This window comes from Caretta caretta, chromosome 13, assembly GCF_965140235.1.
Source record: "Caretta caretta isolate rCarCar2 chromosome 13, rCarCar1.hap1, whole genome shotgun sequence".
Taxonomy (NCBI): Eukaryota; Metazoa; Chordata; order Testudines; family Cheloniidae; genus Caretta; species Caretta caretta.
The window spans coordinates 32161285-32175392 of NC_134218.1; the positions used below are offsets into that span (position 1 = coordinate 32161285).

The 14108-nt window shown below is 44.4% G+C and overlaps 1 protein-coding gene across 1 annotated transcript in view; it reads right to left on the reverse strand.

Moving 5' to 3' along the window:
* Positions 1 to 3273: 3273 nt before the first annotated feature.
* UQCC1 (ubiquinol-cytochrome c reductase complex assembly factor 1) overlaps positions 3274 to 14108 on the reverse strand; it is a 93550-nt gene continuing 82715 nt past the window's right edge. The window contains exons 9-10 of the mRNA XM_048820036.2: positions 12492 to 12605; positions 3274 to 4604 (exon numbers count right to left, since the gene is read on the reverse strand). Coding sequence (XP_048675993.2) covers positions 4470 to 4604; positions 12492 to 12605 — 249 coding nt within the window. The 3' untranslated portion in view covers positions 3274 to 4469. The remainder of the gene's footprint in view (positions 4605 to 12491; positions 12606 to 14108) is intronic.

The following is a 14108-nucleotide window of genomic DNA, read 5'->3' on the forward strand; positions in this document are numbered from 1 at the left end:
TCCACTGTCACCCCTAGGTCCTTTTCCGCAGAACTGCTGCCTAGCCATTCGGTCCCTAGTCTGTAGCTGTGCATTGGGTTCTTCCGTCCTAAGTGCAGGACCCTGCACTTATCCTTATTGAACCTCATCAGATTTCTTTTGGCCCAATCCTCCAATTTGTCTAGGTCCTTCTGTATCCTATCCCTCCCCTCCAGCGTATCTACCACTCCTCCCAGTTTAGTATCATCCGCAACACATGGCATTTCTTATTCTGCCTCGACATGAACAGGTCCACCTGGTGATTCCCCAACTTGCAGAAGATCAGGCTGACTACCTCTGGATGGAGTGACCATTCGTGGCGAGATGAGAAGGTTCTGCTGAGGTGATCCGCCAAGATGTTCTTGGTCCCCGGCAGGTGGGCAGCCACCAGGTGAATGGCGTTCCTCAAGCAAAAGTCCCAGAGGCTGAGTGATTCTCGACAAAGGGGACAAAGACCTGGCGTCCACCCCGTCTGTTGATGTAATACATTGCGGCGGTATTATCCATCAGGACCTGCACTGGGCATGCCCTGCCCGGGCAAAGTCCCCTCTGGGACCCTAACTAACTGAACACTTTACAGCTACTTAACTACTAACAAACGACAGAACTATTTACAACTGGAAGCACAAGGCTGAGACAGAAAAAGGAACTGCTGGCCGCTTGCGAAGCAAGGGACAGGTGCTCTGACTGACCACCACGGGCGGTAAGAAGGCACCGAGAGGGCGTAGGGTTGGCAGCGCCTGATTTTCCGCGTCTTGAGTGCAGCACTCCAGTGGGCACCACAGCCAGCCCTACAGATACCAGGAAGGCAAAAATCTCCGACAACCACGCATGTGGGCACGCACACACCTACAATGGAATCAACATGAGCATGCATTTGAAAAAGAAGCCGAGTTAGTTACTCAAAACTTAATACACAACAATAGGCACCCATTCAGTGCTCTGGGTGCCTGTCTCAAATTTAAAACGAGACCGTAAAGGAAGGATTGCCCATAAATATAGACATCCTAGCCCGCCCCTCCCCAACAGCCTTGGAGAACAGGGGGAAAGATGCGCTTTGCAGTGCTAACATACCTGGACTCTGGAGGAGCTGGAGCAATCTCAGTGGCAGGACAGTTCACTGGCTGCTGCTCATCACGGCCACAATGCTCACCAGATGCAGAGCCAACCCGTGCAAACATGAGGACTCTCAAGGGCTCCTCACAACAAGGGAGTATGTCTGCAGGAAGGACAAGTAGCCTCTGGCTGGTTCAGAATTACGGTCTCAAGTGGATTAGGTCCCGGGAAAGAACAAGAGAGTTTACTCTTCCACTTGGAATGAAACCATGCACTTTGAGGACAGTTACAGCTTAAGTGAACGAGAATGAGGGGCCTTGATGTGCAGGTCTTCAGACTCCTTCCTTCCTGAAGGTTGTGATCACTCTGAGCATGAGCTCAGAGAAAACTCTGGGTGCTGATGAGAAGCCAAAAGGGAAAACTACACCCTGAAAACAGTCCTGGCCCAGGCTGAAGCAGCAGAACCTTTGGGGAATTGGGTGGAAGGTCACAGCAAGCTCATGAGTGCATGGAGCTTTTTGCTCTGCATGCTTGTCAGATCTATGAGAGCTGAGTCCTTTAATAGAAGAGACAGAGGTTTTATTTTTCTTGAGAAACTGTTCCATGCGCTTGTCCATCTATGTTCATAAAGGAGGTGGCATCTTCCATCATAACAACGCTCTTTCTGGTGAGCCTGGATGCAAAGATATATTGCAAATATGGTGTGTGTGTGTGTGTCCTATTGGAGCTTATACATCTGAGAATAAGGAAGGTTAAGGGATCTCCTATGCTCAAAGAAAAAGCCACTCCACATCCTTTATCCGCAGAGAATCCAGGGCTGGAAAGACAAGTTCCTCCCCTGCCCAGTTCCAGCCCTTGTGCGTTCTCTTTAGTTCTGATAGTGCTCGTAATTTATATGAGTATGTATCTGTCCTATCTGCCTAATCTTATCTGCTCCATCCACTCCTTTCCTCACCTATACATCCTCACTGTTGGCTCACTCTGCAGTGACAGAACATACGGGGGCATTTCTTGAACCAGGGAAGCTGTCATGGCCGCCAATCTTCCAGTTCCCATATCCTTGGAAGGTACACACGTGTATGCTCCCAAATGAATCTGTGGCACTCCCATACCTGTGGCCTGGAAGGCACCATGGTCTCTGTAGACTCTCCATTCCTATGGTGGGAAGGGCTAAGGTAAGGGTCCTGTGGACTCCACATATTCACAGTATCAGACGGAATGTGATCCCACACCTGCAGCCCCACTGCATAAAAGGCATGATGGACTCTGGTCTGTAGGTCTTGCATATCTGTGGTATGGCAAGGTCTGTGGCCCCATTCCTGTGTCCACTAGGTTCCTATGGCATGAGTAGTGCCATGCTTTTAGTCCTGTGTTTTCGTGGCCTGGGAGACACAACAGGTACTAAAGCATGAGTCAAGGTTTAAATGACATAGCAGGAAAGGGGTTAAAGTTTAAATGACTATTTTGTTTATGAATTAATGTAGGTAGTTTTGAGCCAAAATATCTACCATTAATTTTTCCATCTATTCCAGGAGCAGTAAGATACACACAGTAAAGTTTATTTTGGTACTTGGTATACTTCACTCCCATTAAAAATAAATTAATCAGCAAATTCCTACACGGCTAAGCCTTCTTTTACGTAAATACAACACAGCTGTAATGAATTACAAGGTGTTATTATCTCACACATACTGCATAATACTTCACACATAAGAGGTTTCTCTCCTTAGCTCAGCTTGCAACAAAAGCATCTTAAATAAACTGAGAGAAAGTTGTTTGGTTTGTAATGTTTTTACAGAAGTGGGATATACCTCACACATATAAGGTTTCTTTACATGACTCATTTTATAACAACTTAAACTGAGGAAGTTTGCTTTTGAAAAAACTAACAAAATTACTTTATATATCTATGTGAACACACACACACACACACACACACACAGAAAAACTCACTCGTAGTTGCTCCCTAAACAAAGGCTAAGAAGCATTTGCCTGTGTTTCGGAGATCATGTTCTGGATCCCATTTGTCACTGACAGGAAAGGTGATGTCTAACACTGATGCAAATTGCCTAGAAAAGTTGGCACTAGGAGCAGGAACATCCACAGTCCAGGGCAGCTACAGAAGACATCAGACTTACACCAGAAATAAGAACATTTGTGGCATGTTAGAGGGATCACACATTAAAGATGACTCGTCTATATATTTGGTGAATTGGTTTATTAGGACTATATCCTGACATGACAGGGCACCATTCTTCTCATTCTCAGCAAAGGCATTACAAAGTACACAAAACTAGTACAGTTCTATTACTTGGTCACATGGTTTCCTATGAAGATTTTGTACACGAGAGAAATAAAACCAGTTTCAGTCACTGAACTAGAAACCCCATGTTGACCTTTAGTTTGTGCAATAAAGTCCTACTTTCTGTTGATTTATTTGGTGCACGCTTTCATTTAATTATTCTTTTGGGGTAACTGTTGCCTGCTTAACTATTTAAAATGTTAACTAAAAAAGGTCTTGAACCTCTTCTTTTGGGCAGAGCATAGTTTTATCCCATCGAGAACATGAATAGACCATTCAGATGTTACTCTACTGCAGCAATCACTAGAGCACAGCTCTAGAAAGAATATAAGCATATCAGGAAGATACAGCTACTTTGAAACAATAAGTTCTCTAAAGTGGCTTTTAGCCATAACCCCCCCATGGCCCCGTCACCTCCCTCTCTAGCTGGCTAGTACCCAAGGAGGTTAGCAAGGACTGTGAACATGCCTGGCCCTGGCTCCAGCTCCTTGCACCTACCTCGCCTTGTGCATCTGTGCAAGAGGCCAGTCGCAGTCTGACTCTGAACTGGGCTTTGATCTTGAAATGATTTTTTATTTTCTCAGCCAATTCCCAAGCATTTTAATGCAAAAATACTCTATGTCCCCCAAAGCCAGGATAGAGGTATATCAACACTGAGAACACACAGAACTCAGCCTTGTGCTTAGCAACTTTTCATGGCGCAGAAAGAGTAATATCATTGTATCTGTGTGAAGCAGCTCCCCTCTTGCCAATTAAAGAGCAGAGAACCCTGTTCTTGAGGTACCTATCACTTTTGGGAAGATATTTGGTTTTCAAAAGATGAACCTACCTACAGGGTCAACTTTATACTTCTGCAACAGCCAGGCATTCCTCAACTGAGCTAGCAGCATCTAATCCTAGACAGAATATTCAAAAGAGTACTGCTGTCAGGTTTACCAACATGTAAATCAATATAAAAAAGGCTATTTATTTTAACATATTCTTTCAACGGCAAATATTTATTCCTTCCCTTCTTGGGTACCCCACAGAATGAGATAACCTCACTTTTAGGTACAAGCTGATTTAACACATCGTTCATTGACTGATGAAGGTCTCAGAGTCCTTCATCATTATACGTTGGGGTAGTTGGCCTCAGGATGCTTTGGGCATTACTCTCCACAAGAGGGCGCCAAGTCACTTCACCAGCCAGTAGCAGGTCCTCTCCATTTATAGCATCCAGGTACTGCATCTGAAATTCACAAGGAAATAATGTATTTCTGACTTGAACTCACTGGAAGAAATAAAGATAGCCTGAAGATTTCCCCCGACAATTCCAAACTCACCAAGAGTTCATGTAAGCAGCATGTTTTGAAGAAAGGAAGTAGAACTGTGGGATTGTTTTGAATCTTTAGCACTGAGTGGAAGAGGACTAGAAGGAAGGGGTAAATGGCTGAAAGTGCTTCTCAAAAGGGCTAGAAGACAAAGAGCTATAGAAGGTTTGAGTCTAACAAAAGGTCTTCTAATGCCTGAAATAAAATGGTCTCTGAAAATCCTGACAGTGGGGCAAAGAAGAGGGCAGTGTGCTGAGGAAACTTTGGCCTGTAACCAGTGTATTGGACCAGTCCCTCAAGCTTGAAAAATGGAGTGGAGAGGTACTTAATCCACAGCTGGCTGAGACTGTCCTGGTGAGTGATACGAATAAAGAAGTGAGACTATTCATTTCTACCTATACAAAAAAACCACTATCCCAAGTACTAAGTGATTCTACCACCAATCTTAAATGACTGCTGCTGTTATTGGTAGTGCCTGGAGATCTGTACACACACAGTAGGAGACAGCTCCTATCCCCAAAGGTTTATATGAAAACACAAGACAAGCTATGGGTCGGAGGAAGGAAGCACTACCCCCGTGACGTAGATGAAGAACTGGGGCCCAGTGCCCTGCTCAAGGTCACACAGGCAGGATGTGGCAAAGCCAGGAACTGAACCCAGATCTCATGAATCTCAGCCTTAGCCACAAGACCAGACTTCACATAAGCTAAAAAATTCACAGCTCCTCTTCCCCCGGAACCAAAAAGAACCAGTGATAACAGCAAATCAAACAGTTCTCACCTGGCCCTGCAAAAAGCTGTCTTTACCATCAGACTGGGTAAAAAGATGGGCTTTGCACCTGCCATAAAGGTAATCACATTTGGTCCATTTTGGACCAAGGAGGTGGGGAAGAGGGAGTAAATTCTGAAGTTAAGGGTCCCTCATGGAGAAAGCCCTGTCAGCAACTCCCTCTCTTCTGCCAAGGGGGCTCCAGCTCAGTTGCTTCTCCTGCCTACAAGCTGTGGCAGTACAGTACGGGGAGGGAGGTGTCCCTTGAGTAGGCATGTCTCAGGCTATTTACAGCTTTCATGGTAAAACCACCACCTTACCCTGTACCCAGCAGTCAATGCAGATCTGGGACCACTGGTGTCATGTTTTTTCTGGTGAGATGCACTACTTGCTAAGCCATGCAGGCTGCACCAGCTTCAATTTCCAAGCTAATTTAAGGTGAGGTCCCATGCAGGGCACATTGCCATCTTGAGGTGACAACGGAATGAATTAACATAACCCAGACCACATCCAAAATAAATAGGCGCAGTCTCCTGGCCTGACATAAATTGAGAAAAGCTGCTTGATCACTGCAGCTCTGTGACGGTCTAACAGCAGCTAGGAATCCCGTAATACCCCCAGACTACATATTCCAGTAACAAATGGTAGACACGTGTCTCACGAAGAGGGGTGGAGATAATCCTTGCCACGTTTTACAGATTATAAAACCAGAAAGGACCATTGTGATCATCTAGTCTGACTTCCTGCGTAACACAGGCCAGAGCACATTCCTGAATTAATTCCTGTTTGAACTACAGCATATATTTTAGAAAAACATCCAATCTTGATTTTAAAATAGACAGTGATGGAGAATCCACCACCACGCTTGATAAATTGTTCCAATGGTTAATTACTGTTCCTGTTTAAAAATTACACCTCATTTCCAGTCTGAATTTGTCAAATTTCAACTTCCAGCCATTGGATCTTGTTATACCTTTGTCTGCTGTACTGAAGAGCTCATTGTCAAATATTTATTCCATGTGTAAGTACTTACACACTGTGATCCATAACCTCCTCTTTGTTAAGCTAAATAGATGGAGTTCCTTGAGTCTATCACTATAAGAAGTTTTTCCATCCTTTAATCAGTCTCATAGCTCTTCTCTGAATCCTGTCCAGTTTATCAACATCCTTTTTGAACTGTAGTCACCAAAACTAAACCCAGTATTCCAGCAGCAGTCACACCACAGGTAATGTAACCTTCCTTCTCCTACTCAAGATTCTGATGTATGCATCCACGGATCAAATTAGCCCCTTTGGTCACAGCTTTGCACTAGGATTTCATGTTCAGCTGATTATCCAGCATGACCCTCACCCCAAGTATTTTTCAGAGTCACTGCTTCTCAAGATAGAGTCACCCATTCTGTAAGTATGGTCTACGCTCTTTGTTCCTGGGTGTATAACTTTACATCTGGCTGTATTAAAGTGCATATTGTTTGCTTGTGCCCAGTTTACCAAGTAATCCAGATCACTCTGAATCAGTGACCTGTCCTTTTTATTATTTACCACTCCCCCAGGTTTTGGTATTATCTGCAAACTTTATCAGGAATGATTTTGCATTTACTTCCAGGTCATTGATTAAAATGTTAAATAGCATAGGGCCAAGACCCGATCCCTGCTAGAAACACACTTGCTTGATGATTCCTCATTTACAATTACATTTTGAGACCTGTCAATTAGCCAGTTTTAATACATTTAGTGTGTCACATTAATTTGTATTGTTCTAGATTTTTAAGCATCATTTTGAATGGTATAAAGTCAAGTGCCTTTCAGCAGTCTAAGTATATTACATTATTACTGTTATCTTTATCAACCAAATGTAATCTCATTAAAAAAAATGATATCAAGGTAGTTTGACAGGGTATATTTTCCATAAATCCATGTTGATTGACAATTATATTATCTTCCTTTAATTCTTTGTTAATTGAGTCCTATATCAGCTGTTCTATTATTTTGCCTGGGATTGATGTCAGGCTGACAGGCCTATAATTACCCCTTTTAAATACTGGCACAACATTAGCTTTCTTCTAGTCTTCTAGAACTTCCCCAGTGTTCTAAGACTCGTTGATTTTCAATATTAACCATCCAATGAGCCCCTCCGCCAGCTCTTTTAAAACTCTTGTATGCAAATGGGTAAATGGAAATGCAACATGCATTTGCCAAAGTTAGATCATGCCAGATTAACCCAATATCCTTCTTTGAGAAGAAAACTGATTTTTTAGATGGGGGACATACAGTCAATCTTGTACACTTCGACTTCAGTAAAGCATTGGACATGGTATGGGAAATTATTAATAAAATTAGAGAAGATGGTGATTAGTACAAGAATTTTAAGGTGGGTAAGGAACTGATTAACGAGCAGAAGGCTGGACTGGAGGGAGGTTAGTAACGGAGTTCCTCAAGGATCGATCTTGGGACTGATCCTATTTAATATATTTTATTAATGACCTTGGCACAAAAAGTAGGAGTGTGCTAATGAGATTTGCTGATGATACAAAGTTGGGAGGCATCATTCATACACAGGAGGATCAGAATATTAAACAGGAAGAACTGGGTGACTCTGAAAGCTGAAGTAAAAGAAATGAGATTAAATTTAATAGTACAAAGTACAAGGTCATGCACATAGAATCTAAAAATAAAAACTTTTGCTATAAAGTGGGGGCTCATCAGCTGAAGTGACAGAGGAGGAGAGAGACCTGTGTATATAAGCTGATCACAGAACGACTATGAGCACCAAATGTGATGTGACTATGAAAAAGGCAAATGTGTTCCTAGAATGTATCAGGGAGGCATTTCCACCAGACATAGAGAAGTATTAACGTCATTGTACAAGGCACTAGTAAGACTTCATTTGGAATACTGTGTACAATTCTGGTCACCCATGTTCCAATAAAACTATTTCAAGAGTCAAACAGGTGCAGAAAAGAGCTATTAGGATGATCAGGGGAATGGAGGGTCTCTAAGGGTCTTACCGTCGCTAAATAAAGTTATTGTTTCTGTTAGTTCTCTAGTTTTTATACAAGGGTGACGTACCTCAATGGGTAGGTCCTAGGGATCAAGGAAGGAGGGAAACAGGAGAAGCAAAGAGAGGGAGTTTGCCTGGGGAAAGTTCCCACAGAGTTTTTGCCTTTCAGGCTTCTGTGAGCAGTAAATACAACATCTGAAGAGACTCTTAGAAGGAAAGCAATATGGATAGTAAGCTATCAGCTGTTGTGACCTGCACAGGATGTACCATGTTTTTCTTTCTTCCAGAGAATAGAAGCGACTTCGTCTGTACGAAGTGCAAGCTGGTCTCTGTATTGAAAGAGAAGGTTAAAGGGCTAGAGACCCAAGTATCAACCTCGCATTGCATCAGAGAAAATGAAGACTTTCTGGACAGACGTCAGCGTTTGGTACTGCAGGCACAGCATGATGAAGAATCAGAGAGGGCAGTTCAGAATGAGGAATAAAACTAGCAGCACGTGACTTCCAGAAGAAGAAAGAGGAGAACCCATGTACCCCCAGTGCAGATACAGGTAAAAAACTGTTTTCAGGCTTTCTGCACAGGTACTATGGTGGAGAATGGTTTGGAAGAGCCATCTGAGGGAAGGGATGAGAAGGAGACATCATCGACCGAAAGGAATGGGATGCACTGTCCTAGAGATGGGGGTTCTACGACCACCACTCCCAAGAGGAGGAGATGGGTGGTGGTGGTCGGGGACTCCCTCCTAAGGGGGACAGAGACATCCATCTGCCATTCAGACCGGGAAACTCGAGAAGTGTGCTGCTTGCTTGGTGCTAGAATTCAGGATGTGACAGCGTGTCTGCCGAGACTGATCAAGTCCTTGGACCGCTATCCCTTCCTACTTCTCCATGTTGGCACCAGTGATACTGACAAGAATGACCTAGAGCGGGTCACTGCAGACTATCTGGCTCTGGGAACAAGGATAAAGGAGTTTGAGGTGCAAGTCGTGTTCTCGTCCATCCTCCCTGTTGAAGGAAAAGGCCCAGGTAGGGACCATCGAATTGTGGAGGTAAATGTGTGGTTGCCCAGGTGGTGTTGGAGAGAGGGCTTTGGATTCTTTGACCATGGGATGTTCCTGGAAGAAGGATTGCTAGGAAGAGATGGGATCCACCTAAGGAAGAGAGGAAAGAGCATCTTTGCAGGCAGGCTTGCTAACCTAATGAGGAGGGCTTTAAACTAGGCTCGCCGGGGGATGGAGACCTAAGCCCTGAGGTAAGTGGGGAAGAAGGATACTGGGAGGAAACACAAGGAGGAGGGTGCAACAGAGGAGGCCGCCTGATTCATACTGAGAAAGTAGGGCAATCGGCTAATTATCTTAGGTGCCTGTACACGAACACAAGAAGCCTGGGAAACAAGCAGAAAGAATTGGAAGTCCTGGCACAGTCAAGGAACTATGATGTGACTGGAATAACAGAGACTTGGTGGGGTAACTCACATGACTGGAGCACTGTCATGGACGGGTATAAACTGTTCAGGAAGGAAAGGTGGGAGAGAAAAGGTGGAAGAGTTGCACTGCATGTAAGAGAGCAGTTTGACTGCTCAGAGCTCCAGTATGAAACTGGAGAAAAGCCTGTTGAGAGACTTTGAGTTAAGTTTAGAGGCAAGATCAACACGAGTGATGTCATGGTGGGCAACTGCTGTAGACCGCTAGACTAGGAGGATGAGGTAGATGAGGCTTTCTATGGACAACTAACAGAAGTTTCCAGATAACAGGCCCTGGTTCTCATGGGAGACTTCAATCACCCTGATATCTGCTGGGAGAGCAATACAGCAATGCACAGAAAATCCAGGAAGTTTTTGGAGAGTGTTGGGTACAACTTCCTGGTGCAAGTGCTGGAGGAATCAACTAGGGGCTGTGCTCCTCTTGACCTGCTGCTCACAAACAGGGAAGAATTGGTAGGGGAAATAGAAGCGGGTGGCAACCTGGGCAGCAGTGACCAGTGATGGTTGAGTTCAGGATCTTGACAAAAGGAAGAAAGGAAAGCAGCAGAATACGGACCCTGGACTTCAGAAAGACTGACTCCCTCAGGAAACTGATGGGCAGGATCCCCTGGGAGGCTAATATGAGGGGGAAAGGAGTCAAGGAGAGCTGGCTGTATTTTAAAGAAGCCTGATTGAGAGTGCAGGAACAAACCATCCCGATGTGCAGAAAGAATAGCAAATATTGCAGGCTACCAGCTTGGCTTAATAGAAAAAACAGAGCTTAAACACAAAAAGGAAGCTTACAAGAAGTGGAAACTTGGACAGATGACTAGGGAGGAGTATAAAAGTATTGCTTGAACATGCAGGGGTGTCATCAGGAAGGTTAAAGCACAACTGGAGTTGCAGCAAGTAAGAGACGTGAAAGGTAACAAGAGGGGTTTCTACAGGTATGTTAGCAACAAGAAGGTCAGGGAAAGTGTGGGCCCCTTACTGAATGGGGGAGGCAACCTAGTGACAGATGATGTGGAAAAAGCTGAAGTACACTATGCTTTTTTTGTCTCAGTCTTCACAGACAATGTCAGCTCCCAGACTGCTGCACTGGGCAGCACAATATGGGGAGGAGGTGAGCAGGTGAAAGAACAGGTTAAGGACTATTTAGAAAGGCTGGACATGCACAAGTCCAAGGGGCCGGAAAAGAAGAGTGAGGGGGGATTTGATAGCAGCCTTCAACTACCTAAAGGGGGGTTCCAAAGAGAATGGAGCTTGGCTGTTCTCAGTGGTGGCAGATGACAAAATGAGGAGCAATGGTCTCAAGTTGCAGTGGGGGAGGTCTAGGTTGGATATTAGGAAAAACTATTTCACTAGGAGCGTGATGAAGCACTGGAATGGGTTACCTGGGGATGTGGTGGAATCTTCATCCTTAGAGGTTTTTAAGGCCCAGCTTGACAGAGCCCTGGCTGGGATGATGTCGTTGGGGTTGGTCCTGCTTTGAGCAGAGGGTTGGACTAGATGACCTCCTAAGGTCTCTTCCAACCCTAATTTTCTATGATTCTCTGAAAGTGGATCTTCCTCAAAATGAGAGGGAGAAACTGCAATGCTTACTCTGCTCCTGGTGGTCTCAACCTTCCTGAAAAGAGTGAGAAGCTGTGGTGGGCTTCAGAAGGCTCTTTGTGTCAACAGCATTTTATGTCCATTTAAAACTGAAAGTAGCTATGGCACAGACAACTTGCCATAACAGTGGAAGGGAATCTTTGTAAAAAAAGTCTATATGGTCACTCACTTCTGAAAATATGCTGGAGCGTTTCATGGACTTCTGGAGATTAGGGGCAGCAGGAGCAGATACAGCAGCAATTCTGCCTGCTGTGCTTTCTGTCCTTATGGTTCTCCACCCTGCCTGTGTGAAACATATGTATCGGCAAGTCACATGTGTCATGAATTGGTGAAATGTGGAAACCTGTATTTTGTTGTGCCACACCATAATTCATGGATTATTATGTCTTTTAAGTACAAACAATGTTTTAAAAGCTGATTTCTCATTACGAGCAGCTGTATGTGTAGTAAAGCCCAGAGTGTTTCAGATTTCTTGTAAAATGGGTCCAAAAAAGTGAGACAATCTCGTGAGAAATATGGAAAGAGATTATTCTGGATCTCTTATTATTCTTTCAGTCTCAATCCATTTTTATCAAACCACCATGAACAACTGAAATACCAGCCAAAGTTCACATCCTTAATTCCATTATTTTGCCACTTGTATAGGTGTTTTAGAAACTAAAGGTTTAAAATTCCTGCTAAACTGAAAACCTCTACCTCAACCTTAACTCTGAAGCTGTGACCAACTCCAGCATAAGAAAGCAAATCTTCCAGGGAGAGACCCAAGGCACCAAGCTCCAGTAGAGGGACGGGATTAAGACATTGCCACTGGGGAGGGAAACTGGAACAGGATTTTATGAAACTCTTGGTCAATCTCATTTCTGTAATCAGCCCTGTGCAATGTTGTTTGGTAAGCAAGCAATACAAAGTTTACTTTCCTGGGAGCAGTAAGAGAGGCTCGGCTCTGCTCTGAACTACTGCCCACCTGCTTGCGCACATACTCCACTAGCAGTTCCAGCTGCTTGGGGTCCTCACAGTGCTTGTTGAAAAAGTTTCTCCAAAGGGCTGCTGCCAGTACATGGTCATCAGACAAAATCCCCTAAAAAAAGGAGCGAGAGAGAAGGATTGGACACTGTACACGGCGAGAATGTAAACAACAAGCAGAAAACCTGAGTGATATTTAACTACCTGTTGTCTGACCAGATCTTTTCAGTTTATTACACATCTCTTACAGCCCCATACTGTTGGAGTTGCAGTCTCTTTTTCGCATCTTTTTCACATTCCAAGCGTTGAGTCCAACACAGCTAAAATATACACTGCAATATACACCACACATCTGCCTCTCCCTGAGGCTTGTGTAGCGTCTCAACACAACAGTCCAAAAGAAATGGCTGGATGAGCGGATTCTGGAGAAAACACGCGTTGGTAAACCAGTTTTCTCTCTCTTTGGATCACTGGCGCAAAGCCTTACTCCTTATGAGACTAGAGACCATTGCTGCACAGTATGGGGGGGGGGGGGGGGAAGCGTGATAACTTTTGGCAAGGACAGGAGCTAAAGGGCATATAACATAACTGTTGCAGAGAAGGCCACTAAGGTGCTGCTGTTCACCTCAGCCTGTGATGCAAGACCACAGGGTAATTCCATGACATTTAGGCTTATCTGGATTTTTTTAGTTAATTTTCACTGGCAGATGTCTTTGCTGGATTCAGATCTGTAACACTTCTTTGTCTGTGTTCGTCATAACCTCTGCTGTCTGTCTAGATTATATGGTGACCATCCCTGCAACATCTGAATGCCTGTCCTCTGCTGAGTGCTCCCATCAGGCGTGCATTAGGCAAAAATTACCTTAACATTAAAGACCAATATTTGCCTTGATCTTGAAGCATCCTGCTGCCCAATACATTGTGGAACTCACTGTTTATAAGGCAAACAGCAAAATAAAAAACTAAAGTAAATGATTATGTGAATGAGTACAGCACCTGCAGTGACATCAGTTCAGGCAAAAGAAATAACACACTTTGCCCTTAACGTAGTGCCTTCTGAGAGTCACACAGCCCTTACACACATCAGGGCATTTTTACAATTCTGGGTCATTAGACAGGCTCGATAAATAGCATATCCACTGTACATCTGGATCAGCTAAGGCACTGAGGGGGGAAGTGACTTGCCCAAGGTTAGACAGTAAGTCTGTGGCAGAGCCAAGAAGAGAACCTAGACCTCCTACCACTCAGGCTATGGCTACACTAGAGAGCGGTGCAGCTGCACTGATGCAAGTTCTCTGTATAGCTGCTCTAAGCTGTTGATTTAATTAATCCACCCCCAACGAGCAGCAGTAGCTATGTCAGCGGGAGAAACTCTCCTGCTGACAGTGCTGTCCACACTGGCACTTAGGTCGGTGTAATTTATGTCACTTGTGGAGACGGAGTGGCTTATTCACACCCCTGAGCAACACAACTTATACTGAAATACGTGGCAGCGTAGACATAGCCTCAGTTGTGTGCCTCAGCCAGCAGACCATGCTGTCTCTCCTAGAAGGGCTCTCATTAGTCAGGTTTCAAAGGTCAAACCGATCACAACAGCTGCGTCAGGAAGAATTCTGTC